This window comes from Cydia pomonella, chromosome 27 (assembly GCF_033807575.1).
Source record: "Cydia pomonella isolate Wapato2018A chromosome 27, ilCydPomo1, whole genome shotgun sequence".
NCBI classification, from domain to species: Eukaryota; Metazoa; Arthropoda; class Insecta; order Lepidoptera; family Tortricidae; genus Cydia; species Cydia pomonella.
Window position 1 is genome coordinate 3,494,258 of NC_084729.1, and position 27,854 is coordinate 3,522,111.

Sequence of the window (27,854 nt, forward strand, 5' to 3'; positions counted from 1 at the left end):
TGCTGTCTTTTTCTAACGTATGGCACTATCCCTTTCGGCTATTTAGGCTTGTCTAAACTTAAGTCATTATCTGATCTGTGGTCGTGCACGCATAGGGACGTTACACTGAAAGAAATGTTTGCATAACTGTAACAAAATTTTGGTTACTGTTTACACAAAAATTGGGACTTGCGAACTATGTGTTATATGTTACAAAACCGTGTTTGGCTATCAGTGTTCAGGTACTGGGTATACACTACAAAATAAGTTTGTAAATTTATGCAAAGTTTATTTTCTTATAACTGTAGTTTAGTTATTTAGTAAAGTTACAAAACCAGTTCGGCTATCTATTTTTTTCAGTGTAAGTTGTGCCAACCCTAATAATTGCTCTGAGCAATGCTGAGATGGAACCACACACCAGACACTACACGCAAAAGCAAGTGTGCTGCCCTCAAGTTCATGTATGTTTGCTTGTGCATAGTAGGTTCTGTCATCTAGTGGGTAAAATTGGAAGCTTAAACTTGACATTTACATTTCGCGCCAATAAAAAGGGAGCTATAGTTCATGCACGACACTTGACATCGGCAAATCATCATAGATTTGATGGAGGCCTTATTTTAAAAGAAGTTCATGCACGCTCGCTATAGACAAAATTTTGCTACTTGTGCGAGTCGGACTCGTCTCCCGAGGGTTCCGTACTTTTTAGTATTCGTTGTTATAGCTATCACAGTTGATGAGATACAGCCTGGTGACGGACGGACAGCGGAGTCTTAGTTATAGTGTGCCGTTTTACCCTTTGGGTGCGGAACCCTAAAAAAAAACAAGTTAAGAAAAGTATACATTTATCGACCTTGATAATATAACAGTTTTACAAAACATTATGTAACAACGTGCATGTCCATGTAAAAATCATTGAACGCAATCCTTATGTCAAGTAATACATTACAGAATTTACACATGTCACTCAAAATAAGCATACCATAATGGAAATAACAACAAAAAAAATTAAAACCTTAAGAGGAATGAATAGCTTCGAATCTAACGAAATAACAAGGTACAAAAAATTGTTTTTTATAGAAATTATCATTAAGCGCGGGATCATTGCGTAATAAAGTACACCCGCCATTCTGTCAGGATGGCGGGTGTACTGTTTTTTGGTGATAACTTTCAAGTACCGTGAGGTACAAATTTTTTAAAAGGAGGTACTAAATAGTACAAATTACGTACAAAAATATGGTATGCTTTGTATAATTTCATTTAGTTACACACGCCTTTCTGACTCACGAAATAACGGTAATTTTTCAATTTAAATTCCATTTTGGGAGAAAACTGTTTCAACTAACTAAATATTAAGAAATCACTTTGATTTTGATGTCAATCGCTTCATGCATTATATTCTAGGGTTATAAGTGCCGGTTTAAAAAAAACTTTTTGTATTGCAAAAAAAAAAGGAAAACCTAGTTTTTCATTGTGTCAATAACATAGTAAAAAAACATCTATAATGGAAAATATTTAGAAGTAGAAAAACCTTTTTCTCTTTTTAACGATAATGGTAATTATACATTTCCTCTTAAGCTTAAAACCATAAGGTTCATCCACAAATGTCTTAACATTAAAAAATCGTAAGTTCAAAGTATTTCTAGGCACATATAATGAACGAAACACGATTACTAAAAGAGTAATAAATTCTTGTTTGATAACTAATTACGAAGCAGCGAAAAATAATTCATATTTCGTAGCCAATCCAGGCGAAAACAGAAAAAATCTTATTTCATAACCAGTTACGAAACTCGATTACGAAACCAGAAAGTAAATTCTTGTTTGATAATTAATTATGAAATAGGAAAAATTAATCTTCTTTGTCAGCCAGTTACGAAAACCATAGTTATGAAAACGGACCAAAGGCATGTATTACAGCAAATTAAATTAAGAACAAACGCAAATTAAAAAGGGATACCTGTAAAATATTAATAATGTACCCCTTTTTAACCGAATACGGTAAAGTTTATAATTTTGCAGTTACATATTTTACTGACTTCCTCCAATCCATTTATTCCATAACAGTCTAGTGTTTCAATTCATTGAATTTTAGTACGTTTCAAATATTCTTGTATGATCATTAGAATACACCTTGTAGGCGGAAAAGATCGACAATGAATTACGTGGGTAATACTGAAAGTTTCTGGAATGAGCCATTTAGATGAGGATGAGGTCATGCAGTGTAAATATTTATTCGTTGATAATATAACTTATTGTCTATTTTTAGATACAATTTGTTCGGTGATGATTTGTATTCTAGGAATGCTGTTTGAAAATTATGTCAGGATTTTTTTTAAGAATTAAAAAAAAACCAGGAACTTTCAGTATGACCTAAGTAGAGATTTACATTAATTTCTAAATTACTAGTACTAAAATACCGCAGCAATCTCGGCCGAATTTCACCTTCTCATACAAACGGAGTTACGTTCTCATTTTAAAACTACGTGTTGGATTTTATATGTTGGATATGAAACTTAGCACATACAATGACATGAGGTAGACTATGCCTGTAATTAGTTTATATAGCTCCAGTTTATAAAACAAACAAAATAGAGCAAAAACAAGTTTTGTACGAAAATACTATTGTAAGTACAATGTTTCAGAGCTAGCTAGTCGGTTTAAAAGGAGAGCGGAAACACTTAAATAATAAAGTTACATTTTTAACAAAAAAAGTAATAATAATTCATGTCAACATAATACTAAATTGATTTCTATACCATTTTTCAAACGGTCTCAAAATAAGATTAATTCCCACACATTGTTTTTATATCGAAGATGGTAAAATGACAATTCGATTGTAGCAATCTGTCATTTAAGCATAGAAGTATGATTGTTGGGAAGTAAATTCTCTGATCGAAACGCGCTTTTGTGAGATATAAAAGCAGGGATTATATTCAGGGGTCGGACAAAAAGTGCGGATGACGTCAAACCACTTATAGGATGATTTCAAATAGTAATTTTGATTTTCATAAACAATTATCACTTATCATTTATCAACCTCTTTATTAAACGATATCGCCACTTGAAATGAGTAAGTACGTTTTTGACTGACACATTGTCAATCAGATGAACAATAAATTGACTTCGTTATTGTTTAGCTATTGTATCTTCACGATTATATTTAGCTAAAATTTATATTTACTAATGTATAAGAAAACGCTCTAAAATGTCATCTTTACTCGAATATTGTGGCAATTTTCCGTTTTTGGAGGTACGTGACAAACACGTATACTGCTCTTGCTGTAATCAAGATATACCAACGAAGGTAAGCAATATTAAAAGACATTTGGAGATAACCAAACATGTCGGAAACGTAGAAAAAAAGGGCAAAGTGAATTTAATATGAACCTTACAAATTTTATGATAGCAGCAAACATACCCTGGGTGCAACTACAAAATGAAAACTTCCGTAATTTCATAAAAAAAATGCATAAATGTATTATTAATTCCATGGATTTATTTACGATTATTTTGTTACTTCATTAATACTACTTTGTTACTACATGTCACACGGAAGTTTAAATACAAACTCAAACATCATCCTGTGTGCAAAATTACGTCATTTTTACGTCATCCGCACTTTTTGTCCGACCCCTGATTATATTTATTGTCAAGTACGCTTTCTAATAAGAAATTTGATTTCTCATCTCGTAACCAGTTGGAAATCGGAACGACTACCCTATCTTGTAGCCTAACCTATCTATAGGATAACCTTACGAAAATCCTGAAAAGTTAACGGTTTCAGAATTATGGCTAATGATATTCTGACAAACATTACATTATGACTTTCAATAATTATGCCCAATAAAGGTATGCGAAATTTAACACATATCAGTTAAAGAATAAGGATCAAAAGTTTGGCGTTCTAAAAGTTTTAATCATGTGTCGAAAGATAACAGTAAATTTACGTGGTTACAAAGTTTTCTTGACAATCCGCTTCTATTTTAAATTCTCTTTTACGGAAGGTAGAGGCAAGGAACAGAAACTCCTGCAGAATTGTTGCAAAAGTATCCAGCTGTCAGCTATTAATAATAGTTCCAAATCTCTCCAGAGTAGCGCTAGAGTGGCTAAGAACCTAGGCGTTATTGACGGAGTGAAGTGCACTGTCTATGATTAGATTTTTTTCTCAAGTATTCTAGGTATTGTAGCGCCACCTATTTATGGTTTTTTGTCGGACACTTTTTGGTATATGGAGATTTTGTTCCTTGCCTCTACCTTCCGTATTCTCTTTGATGTGAATTGAAAACAAACAAGCTGTGATTAGTTTTAACTTAATTGATACATTTTTGATACGAAATTAACCATGTGAATTGTATTATATTTATTATACTTCATTCATACACATATAAGTATACGTTTACACACTTTCATGCAAATAATTTAAATAGAAATGGCTTAATTGATGTAACACAATGGAATCGATTACCTTTTGACTAATTACAGGTCCTTAAGAGGGAAGAATGGAGGCTGGAGGAGGCCTTTACCCGTGAGGGGTCCTAACCAAATTATATAATTATAATCTTAAGTGCATATAACAAAATAAAAATAGATTTAAGTAACTTTTCTTCCGTCAGTATATGTTAAATGTATTATGTTGTTTTTGGTTATGGAATAAATGGGCTTTTTATTTTATTATTTATTTATAAGAGGGAAGAATAGCTTTGCGATCTTAACATATAATAATAGGTCCCGCTTTACCCTTCGGTCAATCACTTTGATTATGATGTCAATCGCTTCAGCATTATATCCTAGGTTTATATATTTCAATTTTTATTTGTAGTGCAAATAAAAAAAAGGAATACATTTAAACCTAGTTTTTCATTGTGTCAATAACATAATAAAAAAATCATGGAGAATATTTAGAATTTTTTTATACGAACGAGTACAGCACTATACTACCCTTTTAACTATGTACAGTAAAGTGCAAAAATATGTATTGAAAGAATCTTCTCATAAATATGGTACTACGCTCTTATTACACTGGAATAAGATGCTATGGGACATATTTTTGAGTAGGATGTGTACACCCATATTTTTACACTTGACTGTACAAATGTTCACTCGCATGACGTTGTCTATGTTCACACCTATACGTACTTAAAACACTCAGTCATAGACCACCAAAGTCTCCAGCTCCTCCTCGATGAGCAGGCAGTCGTCGTCGCTGCTGACCTCCTCCTTCACCCTCCCCCGGCTCCCCTCCCCGACCTCCCCCGACACCCCCAGCTCCTTCGTACCCCTGATCTTACTGAGTAAACTCCACAGACTGGAGAGGGTGATAGACTTCCCATGTACCTGAGAAATGGTTAATATAAAATAAATACATATTTGGGACCAGTCTTACTCAGATCGACCTAGCCCCAAACTAAGCAAAGCTTGTACTATGGGTACGGAGACGATATACATACGTATATAGATATATATTATTCATAAACGTCTACTAAAGTAGACATTCCGCTAATAATCGTTTGTCCCTTTCCATCATACCAATACGTCGGAAAGGGACAAACGATTATTAGCGGCTTGTCAACTTAGTAGACGTTTATGAATAAGGGCACGGCATCAATAATAAGCACGTGTTTTGTTATATCGGCTAACTCATTTTTTCCTAAAAAAATCGACATTCGAAGTTTTATAATATCTTATCACTATAGTTACACATAAAGACGGGTGTTTTTTTAGGAAAACTTGAGTTTAAGCAGATATAACAAAACACGTGTACATTATTTTTTCCTGCTCTCAAACATATACTCAAACCAGCCATTAACTAGCAAGTTGCTTGAGCATCACTTTCTATAGGAGTTAGAAGATTTAGTAACTTTTTAGTACTTTGGAGGACAATTTCTCCCAATAGGTTGAGTTTGGGCAGCTAAAAAAAATACGTGTCCGTTATTTTAGACTACTCTATAACATAGGTATATCATAATGAATCAAATCGGAGTCGGACAGTTGGGTACCCTTCCTTGTCAGTGAGGTTCGTGTTGTATATATAGACGTTATGTGTAAATACACATAACTGTATCACCTCGGGGGTTAAAAAAATCCTGTTTTTGAATTTTTTGTTGTTTGTGTAATAGACCGCGAGCCAGGTTAGACAGATTCCCATCACCAATCGCCTCCCGGCCGAAAACTCGTGGAGTGGTTAACGGCTAGGTATGATGAACCCCCGAAGACGTCAGCTGCCGCTCCGTTGGTGGGTTGAGGAATGGCAACCACCGAAACAAAAACCACGTACAACAAAAAAAATTTGTCATCGTCTCCTCTAACGGATTACGCAATTTAAACATGACGCATACTTTGCCGCACATAAAGTGGCAAGGCCCATATTTTTTACATGTTCATTTTACAGCTGACGGTCTTTCCACCGCGACGCAACCGGCTGACGGTTTTTTAAATTTAAAACAGCATCTAAACTATCATCTGACAAAGTATCAGCCGAGAGGCGATGACTGACGAAATATGCTCCTGGCCCGCGGTCTATAATACTATCCTACATACCAACAGCTTCCTAGGACTTCATGGAGGTACCCTAAGGGTTTTGATGATCATCAGTGAGTGAGTGAGTCAGTGATGAAATTGTTTTTTTTTTTTTTTTAATATGAGTAAATCTCCAAATTACAGCTTCCTAGGACTTCATGGAGGTACCCTAAGGGTTTTGATGATCATCAGTGAGTGGGTGAGTCAGTAATGTTTTTTTTTTTTAATATGAGTAAATCTCCAAATTAGAGCTTCCTAGGACTTCATGGAGGTACCCTAAGGGTTTTGATGATCATCAGTGAGTGAGCGAGTCAGTGATGAAATTGTTTTTTTTTAATATGAGTAAATCTAAAGTATAACAGCTATGCAATTGAATTTTTTTATGCTTAAAAGTCTATACTATTGACATTATATCCTGAGAATTTTGTTTATCTGGTATAATCCAAACGCAAGTTATGAGGGTTTAAAAAAACGACGTGCAACGGTAGAAACGAGAAAAGAAAGGTAGTGCCCTTACGCTTCGCTTTGCTCGTCTTGGCAGAGGCACTACCGTGCCCGCAGATACTTTATTTTGCTCGGGGCAAGAGAAACCGTATAAGGAAAGTCTTTCTACGTGAGTATTTTTAAGTTAATTTTATTTTTGCATTAATTTCATTAATAGAATTATCATTTGGTATATATAGTTTATAAGATCTTTATGTAGGTATCTCTGTTTATTTATCCCTACAAATAGTGTTGGTTAAGACTCGAGTCCTTTGAGTCCTCTGCTTTAAGACTCGACTCCGTTTTTAAGACTCTTATAATTAAGACGAAACTCGAGTTCTTTTCAACTTATTAGACTCGAGTTTTTTGTAGAGACTCGATTCCTTCTCGGAGAACTTGTATTTTTTTACAAATAACTTCGTAATGCCTTGTCTTTATGTAAAATTCATAGATGTACATAACATAAATCAGATGTGTCTGCGGTATTGCGAGGTGATGGACGAAAGTTGATTGTGATCTGTTTTTCCTAGTATGTAATCCTATCATATAATCTGAATTGTACAGTGCTTTGGTCTCGACTGTAATGCTGTATATATATATTAAATATTAAATAAATAAATCATCCAATAACGCCTATTTCCTTTACTGTTGTTTAGGTAAAAGCTATAAAATTGTTGACCGAGTCATTATTCGGAGACTCGAGTTCTTTTAGTTGCGCTTAAAAAAGACTCAATAAGGCACACGACTCAGGACTTAAAAGACTCAGAAGTTTTTAAAGCTCCGAGTCTCGTAAAAACAAGTAGAGTTCTTCAATTTAGACTTAAAAAACTCGAGTTCCCACCAACACCACCTACAAATGCTTCTCTTAGTCCACCTAACCTATAGAAAATGTGCACCCACCCGAAAAGCGTGTTTCTTGACATCGATGAACTTCCTGTAGGAGACGCCGCAGATGGGGCAGTCGGCGTTCTCCTTGCGCTGCTTGTGCACCTCCCACAGGTGGTCCCACTTCTCGCGCAGCGACGGGAACTTCTCGCGGCACAGCATGCATCTGGACGGGGACACGTGGGGACAGTTACACTCTGTATCTATGGAAGGTAGAGGCAAGGAACAGAAACGCCTGAGGCAGAATTGTTGCAAGTGTCCAGCTGTCAGCTATAAATAATAGTTCCAAATCTCTCCAGAGTAGCGCTAGAGTAGGTAAGAACCTAGGCGTTATTGACGGAGTGAAGTGCGCTGTCTATGATTAGACTTTTTCCTCAAGAATTCTAGGTATTGTAGCGCTACCTATTTATGGTTTTTTGTCGGACACTTTTTGGTATATGGAGATTTTGTCCCTTGCCTCTACCTTCCATACTGTATCTTCAGGTATTTAAATAAAAGTAAACAAAATCTACCCTCAAATGGCTCCTTAAGCCAGTTGAGGGTAGATGAAAACATTACATGATCAAATAATGTATGTTAAAGTCAGGTCGTTCAGTGACAGATCCAGACGGTTTTGTATTTGGTTGATTAACCTATAAATGTTATAACTAGTCGAAAATTTACAGACTCTTTGTTTACTTTTATTTAACTACCTAAAGATACAGAGTATAGTAAAACTATCTCGATTATTATAACATTTATAACTCCAATGCTCAACAATTTTCAGCTAAAATTATAACCGAATTAACAAGAACTCTATTTTCAACTCCTTCTGCTTGTGATATTAGTAGTTTTTTTTTATACCACGTCGGTGGCAAACAAGCATACGGCCCGCCAGATGGTAAGCAGTCGCCGTAGCCTATGTACGCGTGCAACTCCGAAGGACTTACACGCGCGTTACCGACCATAATACTCCGCACCGTCATTGAGCACATGATTTAGCTTAGTGTGTAAAAACGAACACACAAGGGCGTCGCCAGTTCATATGACCCATGGCCAAGGTGATGGGTATGGAACCCTAAAAAAAAAGTTATTTTAAAATGCAGACATACCTGAATCTGGTGAGTAATTTGTCGTGGTGTTGCCGGTAGTGGCGGTTGTAGAAGGAGCGGTCGTGGAACACGCGCGGGCACTGCTCGCACGTTATGGGCGCGGTCTTCATGTGCATCTGGGGCGGACAGATTTACTTGTGGAATCAATTGTGCAGGCGGGCAGATATTCTACTATACGACTGACTGACTGCTTTGGCTCAGCGATCCAAAAAGAATCTTGGCCTCCGAAACGAGAGAAATTTGAATTTTATTCAATCGTCATATAATAGAGAGCTTTTCAACTTGCTGAGTTGCCTAAGTAAGGTAGGAAATTGAAAAGCCTGATTATATTACTATTGTATACAATAATTTTTATACGAGTCATCTAAATTATACTTTTTTTACTATAAAACCTAAATTAATGAAAATTGGTAAGTATAGACAAAAGTGTAGTACAAAAGACATAAACGCGCGACCATGTAGTATGGGAGCCCGGTGGCACGTGATCGGTAATTTTTTTAATAGTTGACTACAGCGTATTGAAATGAATGTTATAGTTGAGTTGGGAGCCCATACATGAAAATGAAAAGTACACAATTATAGTTTGTTATACGAAATCTTCATTCAACCATTACAGTTCACGAAAAAAGAATAGTACATTACGATGCAAGTGTGAAAAGTAGGAAGTTCGCAACAAGTGGCGATAAATTAAAACACGAAGAGTTTTAATTCGACACAAGTTGCGATATACCTATTAGCAGGTGTATCGTACGGTTTACAGTACACATGGTCCTTTAAATTTTTGACATAGTGTGACATCCACGATGACGCGCATATTTGTCAAATCTAACATTTGTTAACATGAAATTACGAATCGGTTGAGAATCCAAGGGCGGATCCAGGGCCTCCAGGGGTGGCCATGACCTCCCCCCCTTACTTTTTACTTAGGTGACCCCCTGACTATACTGGATCCGCCCTTGTGAGAATTGCGACCTGTAGAGAACATCCCAAACCATGGCCAAGCTAAAACGGAGACCCTCGCTCAGTCCACTAACCTGTATGTGCTTCTCCAAAGAAACCTTCGCTTGGAACTTCTTACTGCAAATATCACATATATACGCTTTCAAATTATGTATCTTCTTATGTTTAGTAAAATTACTCGAATCACTGAACGTTTTATTACATAAGCCACACTTGTATATCGGCAGGTTCGCGTGATCCCTCATGTGTTTTTTGTAATTATCGGGTTTCTTGTGCTGTTCGCCGCATATCTGGCACTTGAGCGTCTGGTTGACGAGCATGTTGGCGTAAGCGTCTTCTAGCAGGTGTTCTATGAGGTGCCGCTTGGTGTCGTTCTTGCGCTCGAACACTCGGGAGCAGACGACGCAGGATTTTGCGTGGCGATACTCGTTGTTGAACTGTTTGGTGAGGATCACTGGAAATAGAAGAGGGAATATAGTAAAAACAGCTGAAATTGGGTGCTTTTTGGGGGTACCCAAAAGGAGTATTACTAGACCTCTGCAGTCCGTTTGTCTGTCTGTCTCACAGAGGACACGGGGCTGTGATGCCCGAACCCGTAATAAATACATGATTATCGGTTTGGAAGCCAATAGGATAAACAGCTATAGGATTAAAAAATAAATATTATAGGGACATTCTTACACAAATTGACTGTCTCACGGTAAGCCAAGAAGGCTCGTGTTGTGGGTACTCAGAAAACGATATATACATATAATATACAAATTCTTAAATACATAGAAGACATCCATGACTCAGGATCAAACACCTGTACTCATCACAGAAATGCCCTTATCGGGATTCGAGCCCGGGCTTCATAGGCAAGGTCAATCGTGTGTGGCGCACCATCCTGAACCTTGTCGGAATGCACGAAGGTCGACATTAGGCTGCAGCCGTTGACATCTTTGGTGGTTTAAGGTGGACAAATAAGTAAGCGTCGCCTTACCTAGAACTTCCTCGAGCGAGCTCGCATTGAGAGACCGTTCACCATGCTCGCCGACCTGTATATTCTCCTGCGGCACCTTCTCGGCTGGCTTCAGCAGCTCCAGGTGCTTCTCCCAGTGCTCGAACCACTTCTCCTGCCCCACCACCTCGGTACAGCTCTTACACTGATACATTTTACAATTATTTGTGTCTTCGCAACTTTTTATGATTTGAACTTTAAAGAATTGTCCCTTTAAATGACTGTTTAGATGTGGCATCAGTTTGGTCACACTCTCGAAATCTTGACCGCATTGCGGGCACGACATATAAAGGTAGCCATGCTTATCGAAATGTAACGCGTACTTTTTTAATGAAGAAAAACCTTTATCACACTTTGTGCACCTGTAGTAGTCATCGGAAACTAATTCTTGAGCTGCCGGCGTGCTGCAACGATTATTAATATGTTCCCTATATTCTCTGTGGAATCCTGAATAATCACATTTATTGCATTTGTAGATTTTTCTCTTCCTATAACCAGCTTTAAGAATGACTTCTGGCTCTAAATTTAACGAGCTTAAATCTGAAGTTTCACTGACACTTTGACTTGAAGCGTTGGGGCTCACTGCTATTGGATCATCTTCATGCACTACATATTTTTCTTGTTTAACTGACTCTAAAACTGTTTTAGATATCTGAAATACTGTGGAATGTTCCGAGTTATCTGTGACTTCTTCTGCAAAAGTACTTGAAGCTTTAAAAACTTTTGATATATCAGATTCTGTGTTTGACATTTGTAGTAAATTTGTGAGTTCTTTCGTAGCTTGCGCTGCTTCGTCATCGGAGAGTTTTTCCTCTTTGATAACATCAGGTTTGATATCAAGAAATTCTGTTAATTCTGCCATTATGTTATTCATGTCTTTACGATCCTCATTTTCTATGCTAACTTCTTTTTCTGTAGTACCTTCTTTTACCTCACTAACTGGATGTTGAGCGCCTGGTGCACTATTTGTTATCTTTTCTTCGTCAATATCCATTTTTTCTACTTTAATAGTCATTTCACTGATTTCTGGTACTTTTTCAGGTACCGGTACTGTTATATGTATAGGTACCAGTGCTGGTATATTTACAGTTACGTCTTTTTCTTGTTTTATCTGCACGGGAGCGATTAGTTCAGGCGCGGCGTCGGGCCTCATAGTGGTCGTGTCGTCGTGAGCTATTGTAGTATTTATCGGTGGACTTCCATCGCTAACATTCGAAGGCTTGTTTTTATGTACTGGCACGTAGACTCGAATTTCTGTAAAGAAATGGTTTGTTTCACAAAGTAGGTCGTACTGTGATATAAGAAAATAATGAATATCTTAACTCGGAAACGACTAACGATTTCGCTAAAATTTGCTATATGGGGGTTTTCGGGGGCGAAAAATCGATCTAGTTAGGTGTTATCTCTGGGAGAGCGTGTATTTTTGAGTTTATATATGCTGTAATGTAACACATTCACTGCCAGAGCCCGCCTAATGTGTTAAAATAAACATTAGATGTGCTTACGTGGTACAGTCTCGCCCCGAGTGAGTTTGAAACTCCCCTTACTCGTTGCTTTAGAGGTTGTGGACTTTAGCACGGGCTTGGGCGGATCTGAAAAATAAATATATAAATACATTTTAGGTTTTTGAAGGGAAAACTTCTTTAGCGGCGCTGTGCACTTTTTGTGATGGGGAAACATGTTAAACTACCTTACTACAGGTATTTTACCACATAAATGATAGTACTTTTATACTGATAATTAAAGCAATTCGTGCAAAATTATTCCCTAACCATTCCAAAATATCAAAAATGCACAACGTTAACCTTTTCAACGCTTTTCCACACGTGACAAGAAATGCCATGGACACTGTTATATATCTAATTATATTAAATAATAATATCGAAATATTCTATGTGTTTTATTTGATAGCTCAATCAATAATCCAAGTCAATTCAAATATGACATTGTCTTCTATTCATAGATAGAATGAACCATGAAGGCCTAACACTCTCCCTCGTTATTGAATCAAGCTCAGGCTAGAGGTTTAGGCGTGTTGGTGCTTTTCTATTTCTTGAGCTGCGGCGCAGTACGGGTTCTGTAGGAATCTCAACTGTCTCGTGCAATGTAGCTTCCGATGGTTTCTCTAAAGTTTGAGATTCTGGTTGTATATCCGTAGGTACGGGTAAGGTTATTGAGTCAGACACGATACTTTGCCTTTTACTTGGGCTTGGTACCTTCTGGGCATCATGAACACCTTCAGGATTAATGGGCGCAGCTGTTTCTACGTCCGGTTGAATTGGTGTAGTTTCTGTAGTCGGTGAACTTGGCCTGGGTAAGTAGACGTATGGAACATCACCGCTGCATGACGTCTTTTTAATTTGATCTGTATGTCTCTCATGTAATTTTCCTTCTACTTCGACCTCGTAGTGAAGTTTCCCTTTTCTTTCTGTAATTGTTCCTAATTTCCACTTGTTGTTGTCGTACATTCTTATCTGAACTCTATCACCTCTTTTGAATTCCTTTTTCACAATCTTGTCGTCATTATCATTTTTCATCCTTATTTCTGGTACTCTCTTGACTAAGTCTATCCTCGTTCTATATAATCTTTTAAACATCATTTCTGCTGGGCTCAAACCCGTAGCACTGTTCGGTGTTTTCCTGTACATCATTAGAAATCTGTATAGCTTGTCTTGTAATGTACCCTCTTCATTTGCCATTGCTTTCAGCTTTCTTTTTACTGTTTGTACATATCTTTCGGCTTGGCCATTCGTCGAAGGATGAAAAGGAGCAGTAAATTTAGCCTGGATTCCATTTGATTTGAGAAATCTTTGCATTTCTTCTGACCGGAACTGTCTGCCGTTGTCTGAAACTTGCGTAATTGGTAGGCCAAATGTAGTATATAACTTTTTAAGAATATTTATTGTTGTTGTAGCCGTAATAGAATTTGTTGGCGTTACTTCTAACCACTTTGTATACGCATCCACAACAATAAAGAAGTAATTGTTCATAAATGGTCCGGCATAGTCTACGTGTACTCGGCTCCATGGCTCTTTCGGATATTCCCAGGTATGTACTGGTACTTTGGTAGGGTTCTTCTGCATCAGACAACATATTTTGCATTTTTTTACAGTATTTTCAATGTCTGTGTCAATATGTTTCCACCAAATATAGCTTCTGGCTAAAGCTTTCATTTTAACAATACCCGTATGGGCCGTATGAAGTTCTTCTAATATTTGAGGTTGTAGTTTCTTTGGAATGACTATTCTTATCCCATAGAAAATGCAACCATTTTGCAGTGAGAATTCATGAAGTCTGTTAGGGTCGTCTGAACCCGACTGTATATCCAAGTATAGTTTTTGTAGTTCTGGATCCTTCATTGTAGCGTTTTTTATTTCTTGTAAGGTTATTGGTATCTCTGAAATCTGATTTAAGTAAAACGCGTCATCATCTGTAAGTGTCTCTTTTGCTGTATCTGTAGGATTAGGTAGTCTTGAAAAATAATCGGCATTTGCATGTTCAGTCGTCTTTCTCAGCTTTATATTGTAGTCAAAACCTGCTAAAAAGTTCGCATAGTGTACAAGTCTAATGGCAGTGGTTGCAGGTGTCGCTTTTTCAGGGTGTAATATTCGTGCTAATGGTTGATTGTCGATGATCAATGTAATTTTTCGTCCATAGCAGTATTGGAAAAATTTCTTAAGTCCCCATATCAGTGCTGCCGCCTCTTTATCTAGCTGACTGTACCCTTTTTCTGCTTTAGATAGGGATCTTGACGCGAAAGCAATAGGTCGTTCAGTCTTATCCGGCATAATGTGCGATAAAACCGCGCCAAATCCCGTAGGGGATGCATCTGTGGCAAGTGTCACTTGTAAGTTGGCATGGAATGGTATTAATACTTTATCTCCACATATCTCTTCTTTCAATTCATTAAAAATATTTTCACATTCTTTTGACCATACAAACTTGGTATCTTTTTGCAACAGCTTGTAAAGTGGATTTAGTCTTGAAGCAAGATTGGGAATAAATTGTTGGTAATAATTAATCATTCCCAGAAAAGTACGGAGCGATGATACATCTGTAGGTCGTGTACTATTTTTAATGTCGTTGACCTTATCTTGCATTGGATGTAGGCCTTTTTCGTTTATTGTGTGTCCCAGGTATGTAATTGACTTTTGAAAAAATTGACATTTCTTTTTATTTACATGTAATCCGCATTCCTGTAATTTTTGGAATACCGCCTTGATCCTCTGTAGTAGTTCCGCGTATGTGCGTCCTTGTATGGCAATATCATCGAAAAAACAGGCTGTACCCTTCATTCCTTGCAGAGTTTGGTCCATGTATCGTTGCCAGATGTTCGGTGCAATTTTTACCCCAAACATTAACCTCTTCACCTTATAGGTGCCTTTGCATGTACTAATAGCTTGCATTGCGGCTGTTTCTTCATTCGTTGTCATATGTAAGTATGCCTGATTAATGTCTAGCGTGCAAAAATATTTCCCGCCGCTAAGTTTCGAAAATACTTCTTCTATTCTAGGGATCGGATAGTTGTCATTTTCCAGGTTTTTATTTAATGTAGCTCTAAAGTCTGCGCATAAGCGTACCTTTCCAGTTGGTTTAATCACAGGAACTACTGGTGTGCCCCACTGAGAATATGTTACTTTTTCTATTATCCCTTCTTCTTCTAATCGGTCTATTTCGGCTTCAACCTGGTCTTTGAGTGCAAATGGTACTGGACGTGGCTTTAGAAATATGGGTATGGATCCTTCTTTCAATTTAAACGCAACTTTAAAGTTTTTAATTTCTCCCACTTTTTCCGAAAATAACTCTTCATGATCTTGTAATAATTTGTTCAGTTTATCTTTAAATTCTTTCTCTGTAATTTCTTCTTCCGTAATTGTTTTTATGTCAAAGTCTATATTTAGCGCTCTCAACCATTCTCTTCCAACAACTGCATCTACGTTATCGTTAATTACAAATATTCTTCCCACAATTTCTTTGTTTTTGTATAGGACATTGACTTTGCATATTCCGATAGGTTCCATTATTTGTTTGTTGTATGTACGCAATTTTATGTGTGTATTTTGGAGTTCCACGTTTTTGAAATTATTTTCATAGTATTCTTTAGAGCATGTAGTTACTGCAGCTCCCGTATCCATTTCAATAGTGTGCATTTTGCCATTTATCTGTAGTTTAATGTTGAATTTGTCTGTAGATGAAGTATTATGTATTTTCTTTATTTCGTATATTTCTTCTTCACTTTCGTAGAATGATAGATCACTATCCATATCTAGTTGTTTTTGGTCTTTGAAACAGACTGACTGTACATGTCCCTTGGTGTAGCATTTCTTGCAGTATAATTTATTTTTCAGCTTACATTGATTAGCTTTATGGTTATCTTTTCCACATCGAAAGCAAGTTATGTTCTCCGTCGTATTGTTATTGCGTCCGTTGTATGTGTTTTTATCTTCATTATGTATATTAGCATCTCTATTGTATGCATTTCTAGTTTCGTTTAATGTACTTGTATTACCATTGAATGTATTGTTATGATATTTCTTCTTCATTGATATTTTATTTATGTTAGGCTCTATTTCTTGTCCCATTTCTTTTGTTTCAGATTTTGATGTTTCAATAGCCAAGGCAATCTTTATTATGTCATCAAACTTTGTATCAGGAGATTCTTGTAGAAGTTTTTCTTTAATTTCAGCATTTCGGAGTCCGCGAATGAATTGGACACGTAGGTGTGTGTCAAATGTTGTTTTATTGCAATTATGGCATATGAAATTGCATTTACCTCCTATTTCTTTGAGTCCGGCTACATAATTGGCTATACTTTCGCCTTCATGCTGTAACCGCAGGCAAAATTTGTGTTGTTGTGCTACTTCACCGGGTTCGGGTGCAATTTGGTTTTTTAATATCTTTACTAGGTCGTCGTAAGACTTTGATTCAGGTGTATCCGGTGCGGTTATATTTTTCAACACTTGGTAGTATTTAGGTCCGATGCAGTTTAAGAAAATTTGTAATTTTGTACTTGCATCCGTAACGCCTTTAAGACTGATGTAATTTTGTAGTCTTTGTAAATAACTATCGAAGGATTCATGTATTTCATCGTAAGGTTGGAGTGTAATTCCGCTGACTGGTTTTGTATTTGCGCTTTGATTAAGTAATGCGCTTTGCAAAATTATTTGTTGGTTTTGCATACCTTTCATGGTCTCCATCATCTCGGTGAGGACTTCTGCTAACTTTTCCATTGTAAAGGAATTCGTTACCTCTGTGTAGTTATGGGTCTTTCGGTAGCGCGGATATTACTTCGCGTGGATTTTATCGTATTTTTATTCAATCATTACTCGTCGCCATTCTGTTATATATCTAATTATATTAAATAATAATATCGAAATATTCTATGTGTTTTATTTGATAGCTCAATCAATAATCCAAGTCAATTCAAATATGACATTGTCTTCTATTCATAGATAGAATGAACCATGAAGGCCTAACAGACGCCAAAAAGTTAACTGGTGAAGAGCGAATATGAAGCTTAACTGACAGTAGGAAAGTCGCTTTGACAACGTCCGCCATAGCCTTTTTAATGGTCATTGGCGTCGCGGGCACGACAGACGATGACCGTTTTAGTGGTCTTTGGCGTTGAAAAGGTTTAAATATTCAAGTTTTCACTTCTGCCGGCACTCCCGGAGTGCAACCCGTTGTTTTTTTAAATACCAAACGGTGGCAAACAAGCATACGGCCCGCCTGATGGTAAACGGTCACCGTAGCCTATGGACGCTTGCAACCCCAGAAGTGTTACATGCGCGTTGGCGACCCACGTGTACGTGTAGGTACGTGTATGTCCTAGTTTTAGTTAGGATTAGAAAAATAATGGTAGAGTTTGCGCACTTTTAGATTACTTACAGAGTAAATGCTTTTAACCGTTCGAACGCCACGCCTCCCGTGCGCGGCGCGTCATTGTGAACCTTGTCGGAATGCACGAAGGTTGATATTCGGCTGAAGCCACGCGCGGCAGTTAATGTGTTTGGCATTTAGAGGGTTAAAACATTTTTTTTAATACAGTTGCTCAAAATGTGCTACTTTAGGTAACTGTTTAGCGTGCGGAAAGTTGGTTTTCGCGAACTAGTGCTTTTCATTTTTCCAATTTTTTAAAATTGCTACTTGTTGCAATTCATGACTACTTATTGATGAGTGTTAATGTTAGTTTCCTTTAAAAGTCGAAAGGAACATAAAAACCTTTTGAACGTCACGCCTATCGCACGCGGCGCGTAATCGTGAACCTTGTCGGTACGCATGAAGGTTGATATTGGGCTGTAGCCGCGCGCGTCATATGACGTCTTTGGCGGTCAAAAGGTTAATGTATGAAAAATAAAAATATACATATTTCATATCTTATTAGCTTATTACTTACCTCTTCATCATTATAACACGTTTACTTTTTAATATTGATTATTAAAAACCGTTATTAATAAGTTGTCTGAATGGAATAGCTGCCGAAACGCTTGTCAAAGAGGCGGTTTTTCTAACTGCAAGCATGTTTCAAGTTTCCAAAGGCAACATTCGATATTGTTTTTATACAATTTAAATATACGATACACAAATAATTATAAATAACGATACTGAGGTAATAATAGTAAAATGTATGTAATTTACCATTGTTTCTGTCTTATAGAACATGCATAAAAAAATACTTGTTGTTAGGGTTCCGTACCCAAGAGGTAAAACGGGACCCTATTACTAAGACTCCGCTGTCCGTCCGTCCGTCACTAGGCTGTATCTCATGAACCGTGATAGCTAGACAGTAGAAATTTTCACTGATGATGTAATCCTGTTGCCGCTATAACAACAAATACTAAAAAGTACGGGACCCTCGGTGGGCGAGTCCAACTCGCACTTGTTTTTATTTTTCTTGTTTTTTCGCAACTGTATTAAAAAACGTCGTTCGCTACACGTGCGGAAATGTCATTCTTCACTCGTCCCGAGTCTTGAACTCGAATCTCGGTACTCGTGAACTAATGACATAATTTCCGCACTAGCATCGAAATGTACTATTAAAGTACATATGGTGCTACTTTACCATACTAGTGCGATAATTAGCACGTTACGCGACTATCTCTCGAAAATTGAAAGGGCCATATGTACTGTAAAACGTTGTACGATACATGTGCGAATAGGTAATTTCTTGTCGTGTAGTAAATTTGTTTTATTCGTAGGTTTACACAGCTAAAAACAAATTACGAATCTACTACTATTTGATAGTTGAATGCTAAGACGTTGTGTCACAATTTGACGTTTGATTAACAAAAGGTTGCCTTACAGGCCTAGGTGTTAGGCTGTATGAAATTCATTTACATACAGGGTGGACAAATAAGAATGATACACTTTGTTTTTAAATTTTAATTACATTAAGTGGAAATTTTATTAAATATTTTTTTCATAAATATATTATTCAGGGTTGGCAATTGTATACGGAAGATCATTTCTGCCAAATGTCTACCACTAGCAGCAAGCAATTTTATCTCAAATGTTTCTGTTGTTTAAAACACGTTGTTTGCTCGATTAATTTTGAAAGTGACAGTGATTGGCACCCAAATTCCCCAAATTTTGCAGCTCTTGACTTATTTCTGTGGGGCTATCTAAAATTACGTGTCTATGTTAGCATAGACACGTAATTTTAGCTGATGAAATTTAAACAGTTAAAACCGACTATTCGACACAAATGTACTAAGATAATGCCAAAAATGTGCGAATAGATGCTGAACATTGGGATGATAAGAGCTGACATTTGCCTGCTGTTAGAGGTGGACATATGTCAGACATTATGTTTCGCATGAATTTGCCAACCCTGAAGAATATATTTTTAAAACAATACTTAATAATTTTTGAACTTAATACAGTTAAAATTTAAAAACAAAATGTATACTTCTTATTTGCCCACCCTGTATCATCTTCACTCATCGCACCTGATATGTAGTATTTCAGAACGTAATTTTAAGTAAGTCATGACAACATTAATTGCAAGTTTGAGAAACAAATATTTAACTTACTTTTCTTCACTTGGTCGACCATACACTGCTGCAGCATTGTTGTTGGCATAATTATCTGCAATCAAAAACATAAATTTGTACAAGCTTTTATTTACTTTCACCTGACCGTTGTCTGTTTGTAATCAAATCTTGCAAGTTAAATTTGATCCACTTCCCGGTTTCCGATTGAGCTGAAAATTTGCATACATATGTAAGTTGGGTGACGATGTAATATTAAGGTACCATCGAGCTGATCTGATGATGAAGACAGGAGGTGGCCATAGGAACTCTGTGATAAAGCAACGCAACCTAGTTGTGTTTGGGGTTTTTAGAATTGTCTCAATGAGTATTAGTTGCCCGTAGAAAGAAAAGTACATTCAACGATAAAATTATTATTTAGCTCAAATATGAGGCATTATCTATGAAAAGGGACCTTATTGTCGATGGCGCTTACGCCGCACTGCGTCGCGCGGCGTTGTATTTGTATCGGAACATCGTTTGTGACGGCGGAAGCGCCATCGACAATAGGTCCCTTTTCATAGATAACGTCACATATTGCAAGATTTGAATCATTTCTAGATGTCTAATGTCGTTAGTAAAGTATCAAAAGTGTTTATAAATGGTGCCAGCATAAGTTTTACCTTTTTTTTTAATACTACATTAATCTTATTATATATAGGAAGGTCTCCTAAGACCATTTTTACGGTATAGCACGGGGTCCGGATCTGCCCTTAGTGCTCCTGCCCCATTTAAAAAATCCACCCTGCATATTTTAATTTTGGTAAGTATGTCATCAATTGTGACCGCGGCCGGCAAAACGTCCCACTTTGTCGCTTGCCATAATGACGCGTTGTCAGGTTATTCATATATACATAGATGCAGGCAAATCTCGTCCTTATGGTACGCGACAAAGTAGGACGTTTTGCCGGCCATGGTCACAATTATGCAATGCTTACCTTGTCAGTTTTCGGCCGTCTCGCATCAAACCTCTTATGATACTTGTTGACATGATTCCTCATCGCATCTTCAGTCGTGAACACCTTGATCTTCTTACACACCAGACACCGATGCACCAACAGAAACTCTTCGCTATGCAACGCATAGTGCTCCGCTGCCATACAACTTTTCACTAAATATTTATCACAAATTCTACACTGCATAATTTTATCCCACATCTTATAATGATGCTCAAGCATTTGTTTGTTCTGAAACTTTCGCAAACAATGCTTGCATTCCGTGACAAAATTTTTCTTCAAACACACATGGAAGAAAAAGTTATAGTAGTTCTGCTCGCAATCTTTGCACGTCTTGAACACGGTGACTATGGGTTCATCTGATCGGACCTTATGGCAAATGATCATATGCTCTTCCAAGTCAGGGTTACTTAAGAAGAGCGTCTTACATACTTCGCAGGAGAAATCTGAGAATGAGTATTCTTTTCCAGCCTTAGAGATAGCTAGGACTCTTATAGGATTTCGGGGGCATCCGCCTTCATGCTTAGTTAACGTTCTGCACGTTTGGAATCTCTCATCGCAATAGTTGCAATAGTAATATGCGTCTGTAGCTCTCTTATTAGTCAAATGATGGTTATATGTTTTAGCGCATTTAGTACATTTACCATGTATTTCAACGTCTTTAACGCCAGCTGAGTCGCCTTCATACGCAACTATGTCACACTCTAAGTTTCTAGTTTGTATTTGCAGTTTATATGTTGTATGCTGAGTTATATGTGTAGCGAATTCTGTGTATGTCCACCAACCGTTGTCGCAAATATAGCATTTATAGCAGTACGGGCTCTCTCTAGCCCTAGTCACTATTGTCCACTGCTTCCATCTACTGAGTACATCATGTAAAAGGATCTCTTTAGGAGCTTTCTTAAATTCAGTAGGGCATTTCTCATGAAACGCCCGTCCCCATTGATTCCTGCAATGCATTACAACTTCTAGCTCCTTTGGGTATTTCCTATGCAGTATAACTAACATCTTCTGCAATTTCTTCACGTCTACAACACAATTTTTCTCTTCCTCGATCATTGGTATGGTAAGTTTCTGTTCTAACAGTAAACTATTATCAGCAAAATCTAAGTTTTCTGAATTCTCCGCAGTATCTTCTGGTTCTTTGGACAGACTGAAGAGGTACTTCATGTAGTCGGGGGCATCCTCATCGGGGGCTGCAGTGTCCATGCCTTCGATTTCCACTTCCACAGAGAACTTATGTGTAGACGGATCGGGGTCAGGCGGGATGTAGTCTTCTGGTTCTTTCTTGATTTTTTCTAGAAGGAGTTTCTTTTGGACAGGCTCCTGAAATATAACAGAGACAATATAGTTTATAAAAACATTGTAAACGTCACCTGAGCAGAGCCACAGAGGCCTACAGATAGATAATTAAATATGGGGCTTTATTATCAGAGAAGCATCCTTATTCACATGGAACACATGGAACATAATGACCCTTCTCTGATGGAAAGCCACATATAAATGAGAGAAATGAAAATTCTATAAGCTTAATTCATACATATTCTACATTTATACTAAAATGAGATCTAATTTAAGAGATATTGTTAAGTAATGTTTTAATATTTTATGTACTTACTGTACTGTACATAGAAAACACCCATGACTCAGGATCAAGTATGTGTTCTTCACACAAATAAATGTCCTTGCCAGGATTCGAACCCGGGACGCTAGACACTACATGTGAAGACGACCGGTCTAGTGTCCCAGTATAAAACAAACTTGCTTTCCGTTGTGTGTCTATCCCTATCTATGCTTAGATCTTTGAAACTAGGCAACGGATTTTGATGCATTTTTTTTTAAATAGATACAGTGATTCAAGGGGAAGGTTTATATGTAATACATACCCGTGAGAAGCCAGGTCGGGTCGTTAGTAATATCTATAAACAATATACAGTTTTTTTACCAGGTCACTCAGCTAATCTAAAGTCATTGTTGTAAGTTTTGTTTTTCCTTTTAGGCAAATTACACAAAGATATCAAGTCAAATACAAATATTTGACTTGATATCTTTGTGTAATTTGCCTAATCGTTATTTAGCTTTTAGAATATTTAGTTTACTGTAGTATTTTTACCTATCTTATGTATAGCTTCTTAGAGCCACTTGCACCATCCCTCTAACCCTGGGTTAACCGGTTAAAACGTTAACCCAGTGTCAAATTGTACTGGTAACCATGGTAAGTTCAGGTTGAACTGGTTAACCCCAGGTTAGTGATTGGTCTAAGTGACCCTTAGTGAGTGTTTTAGGAGGTAGGTGCAAGTGTACTGTATAGTGCATACCCTATCATTTACATTACTGCTGTACAGTCACCATTAGATATATCAAAGCAGCCAAGGTGCTCAAAACTATCTGAACATGCAGTTTAGCAACTTGATAATAGAGCCTTTGTTCGGTTATTTGTCAACACCTTGACCAGTTCTATATATTTGATGGCATCTGTATTTCTGTTTTCTCCAATAAAAAATAACATTAATTTAAATTAATGCAAGCTGACGACCAGTTTGGCCTAGTGGGTAGTGACCCTGCCTACGAAGCCGATGGTCCCGGGTTCAAATCCTGGTAAGGGCATTTGTTCGTGTGATGAGCATGGATATTTGTTCCTCAGTCATGGGTGTTTTCTATGTATTTAAGTATTTATAAATATTTATATATTACATATATCGTTGTCTAAGTACCCTCAACACAAGCCTTATTGAGCTTACTGTGGGACTTAGTCAATTTGTGTAATAATGTCCTATAATATTTAAAAATTAAAAAAAATTACATTAGCATTGGTTAATAAAAAAAAAATCAGTCTCTAATTCAGATTCTCTTGTTCTACTAAATGCACCAGTGGTTGCTACAGAATATAATTCAATGGTATTAGTTGTATTTGGCATAGTAAATACTTCATGGGCATCTGGAATGTTGGGAGACAATCAGGAGACCATAAATTATAGATGTATAATCATGAACCCTCACGAAAAATAAGAAAATTTAGAAGGTAAATACGTGTCTTCCATTACGCATGCGTAAAAAGCGTGTAAAAGTAAAACTTAAAATCGTTAATTTATTAAGGAAAATTACGATTTAGAAAACTAATAATTCGAATGTATATCATGTTATATGTTTAGAATGCCTCATACATGCTTTCAATGTACCTATTTTATTAAAATATTGTACATCGTAACTTCAATCTATGACGTCTACCCACATCCGAGTACTTAGCATATCTTTGTGAATGTAGTAATTTATTTCCAAGTTACTTAAAAATGGGGGTACTAATACAACTGATTTTCAAACATAAACCATTACCATAAATTCATTCAAATTCGTATAGTAAAATAACATGTGTCACAGCAATTATTTCGCGTACCCACAAACTGCATTCTATCAAAATGGCCTACCTGCAAAACCGAATCATCTTCGACATAGTCAACACATTCCCTTGGCACTAGTTTAGATTTTCTGCACCTTTTTCGATTGTTTTCAGTCATTTTTAATCACTCATATTTATTTCTCAAGTAATTCACCATAAGATTTAGATGGAAAATCCAACGAAATTCTCAAATAAGTACACGCAATACAGCTTTTTGTGAACTTGTGAAGTGAATGACATTTGTTATGGTTTAACTGAACTTGTATCTATTGTCCGTAGTTCAGGGTAGAAATAATCGGATCTCTCTTTCTTCTCCAGGATATTTGCGTTGATACTAGCGCAATCTGACAGTTAATAAATGCATCTAATTTCAGTCGCATAGTAATTGAGGTAACTCCACGCGGGTAGTTGGCGAGAAAGTACTGACTACTGTACGTTTTGAAACTTCATAATATGTATGACAGCGTATGTAGATAACAATTTAGTAACAGATTTTTTAGACTGAATTATCGTTTCTATCACGATTCGGACATTCCTTTTCAAACGTTTACTTTTTTTGTAACAATGAACATATAGAATGTTTATGTATATTATCCTCACTTTCATTCAAGTTTGGCAGACAAGTGTTGCATAGAAGAAAAAAATAAAATCTCAGGTATATATATTTAGCGTTTTACTTATTGTTCGTGGTTTATGTGAGTCAATTACGAATAACTACGTGAAGGTATATTATATTGCATGAAAACGAGTTAAGAAAGTTTTGATATATGTAAGTAGAGGCAAGCAACACCAGTCATTGCCTAAAAAAAAAAGAAAATGGCCGATATTAACCATAACCTAAAAAAAATGGCACTTCTATAATAACAATAAAATTCGCTTAAAATAAGCTTAAAAATGAGTGTCTTTATTAAGCATTACAAGCCTAACAACCTTGTAACTGTATTTAACGCGAAAATATGGCGGTTGAGTTCCACTGCAGCCGATGTAACCTTAAAAAAAGACGAAGAAGAGGAAGAGTTTAGAGTTTTAGATATTATGCGAAAAACGCAAAGGCAACAGCGTAAAGTTGCCCGGAGAGCCGATGTGCAGCCTGACAGAGGAGATAGGATGGCTACTGACCAGGTATTTGAAACGAAATAGTTCATAAATTAAACCTAACCTTACATTTCATCTACTTTCTTGCTTCGACAAAATACTTACTCAACCGGAGTAAATTTTAACTGTGAATGCCAGAATATTCGTTATTTTGTCATTCATTTGAAATATTAATTTCAGAACTGGGGTAACGTCTGGCCAGGTCCAAAAACCTTTCACCCATCGTCAGTGCCTCTGCCACTTCGGCAGGGCTACGTGCCTAACGGGATGGCCCCACCCGGCAAGAAGGCTAATGCTGAACTTATGAAGATACCTAACTTCCTCCACCTTACTCCACCGGTCATCAAAGCTCAATGTGAAGCCATCAAAAGCTTTTGTACCGAATGGCCAAAACAGTTAAACTCCGAAGAAGCCATTGAAAAGCATTATCCTCAAGAGATTATCACTTCCGATTACTGCCACGCCAGCCCATCAATCCGTAACCCATTGGCTAGGATAGTCACTCTCAGAATAAAGCTGTCTTCACTAAACTTGGACAAGCATGCTCGGGACAAGTTCCTCCGTCTGGTAGGAGACCGGTATGATGACAAGACAGACTTAGTCACCATCACTGCTGACCGATGTCCGCTCCGCAAACAGAACTTGGATTATGTTAACTATCTTCTAACAGCGCTTTATCACGAGTCATGGAATGTTGAAGATTGGGAGAAGACTAAAACCGAATCAGACATGGAATATTATGATTTTAACTTAAATAAATCTAAGAAGAATTTGATAAATTGGCATTTAAGATCAAATAATGAGGAGGTTAATTTATCTGAAGATGATTATAACAATTTTGATGTTTCGAAGATCCCAAATGGTCCTGGATATGTTGAAGCATTGTCAAACTTCATGAATGAGGGTGAAAGTGATGGCACATTGAAACAATATGGGTCTTCAGTCCGGAAACTTTTAGGGCTGCCTGAAAAAGTGTAAAATTTGTATAAATAAATGGTAATTTAGTGTTTGTGTATTATTTTATTTGGTTTATTACGAAAATACACCTTTCTGGTCACAAGTGTCATAACATACAGTTGGTTATCTAGTTGCAACATGGTTGTTGTTGAGGAGAAAGATGCTCAAGGTAAGACACGCAGTGCCAGCGCGAGCTGCAGGCTACAAGCTTAGCCGATAACATGGGAAAACCGTAAAAAACCGAAAAGCGCCTTGGAACAGAGAACCTGCCTAGTGGGTGGCTGGCAGGCTCTCTCAACTTTATCTTGATAGGTCATTTAAGCTACGAGGTCAAGTTAGGTAACGTTTTCGGATAAATTGTAACAGTATTATAAATATTCAATTGAAACCATTTTGGAGCAAAAACGTGAAAAAAAATCTTTACCCATAAACGGCTGAACCGATTTACTCGAAATTTGGCATGAAGATAGTTTTCATATAGTTTTAGTCCACAGAACTTAAAGAGTAATTCTTCCAAAGGAAACCTCAGCTCAGAGAAAGCCGTATTTAACCTTATGTTAAATACTAAACGAAAAGAAATTAGATAATAAAATTAATAAGTTTTTGGCAAAAAATAAATTTTTCGTACTAGCTTTTATCGCTGACTGTACCTACTTTTCTTTCCACGGGCAACTAATATTCAACGAGACAATTCTAACTACCCCAAACGAATACGTTGTTTTATCACAGAGTTTCCACGTCCATCTCCTGTCTCCATCATCAGATCCGATTTACATTATTGTCATACGATTTGCAAAATTTCAGCTCAATCGGGAAGTGGGTCAAATTCAGCTTCTAAGGTTTGACCCACACTAACTAACATCATATTTACTACCAGGGCAAGATAAATAAAAGCTTGTTATAATGTTTCGGGGTGATGTATGGTACGAAAAGTTACGTGATTATTTTCATACTAAGTTTCGATTTTCGATTGGTTTTATTTAACTTGCAATGTATGTAACTATTATGTTGGTACGCAGAGGCGTATTTGAAAGATTTGGCGCCCCGGGCTAGTTAGATTCGCCGCCCCATTAAGTGATGATAATATTGATAATGTCTCTCATAATATAAAGAAAAAAACCCAGTTTTGCCGCCCCAGGCCATGGCCCCTTTGGTCTTTACTTGGCAACTAATACTCATAAAGAAAATTCTAACCCCAAACACAATTAGGTTATTTAGGGGGAAGTGAGTCAAATTTAACTTGCGAGATTTGACCCGTACAGTAGGGGGTTATGGTTATGTTTATGAGTATTAGTTGCCTGTGGAAAGAAAAGTACAGTCAGCGATACAAGCTTGTATCAAAAATGTAAATTTTGTCAAAAATTTATTTCTGTCAACGCGTCATCTTAGCTAGGTCCCCTGATAACCGCGTCTATCTTAGGCGTTATTGTACATACACATACATTTTGTTTGAAATTGCGTGATACGATATCGGGGCGGTACGCGGAACAGCTGGGTCCACGGTCC

The 27,854-nt window shown here is 37.0% G+C and overlaps 3 protein-coding genes across 3 annotated transcripts in view; 2 read left to right on the forward strand and 1 right to left on the reverse strand.

Moving 5' to 3' along the window:
* The window catches only part of LOC133532768 (adenylyltransferase and sulfurtransferase MOCS3), a 230,477-nt gene that overhangs the window by 193,045 nt on the left and 9,578 nt on the right, over positions 1–27,854 (forward strand). The window lies entirely within an intron of this gene.
* On the reverse strand, positions 805–25,122 carry LOC133532764 (zinc finger protein ZFAT-like). Its single transcript, XM_061871557.1, has 9 exons — positions 24,325–25,122; positions 20,882–22,225; positions 19,947–20,001; positions 12,420–12,506; positions 10,897–12,168; positions 9,989–10,368; positions 8,955–9,070; positions 7,879–8,029; positions 805–5,313 (listed from the first exon to the last, which is right to left on the reverse strand). Exons 1-9 carry the CDS (start codon positions 24,412–24,414, stop codon positions 5,125–5,127), a joined length of 3,684 nt encoding a protein of 1,227 aa, XP_061727541.1. The 5' UTR covers positions 24,415–25,122; the 3' UTR covers positions 805–5,124.
* On the forward strand, positions 25,113–26,400 carry LOC133532770 (small ribosomal subunit protein mS35). Its single transcript, XM_061871569.1, has 2 exons — positions 25,113–25,418; positions 25,572–26,400. The coding sequence occupies exons 1-2, from the start codon at positions 25,191–25,193 to the stop codon at positions 26,367–26,369; spliced, it is 1,026 nt and encodes a 341-aa protein (XP_061727553.1). The 5' UTR covers positions 25,113–25,190; the 3' UTR covers positions 26,370–26,400.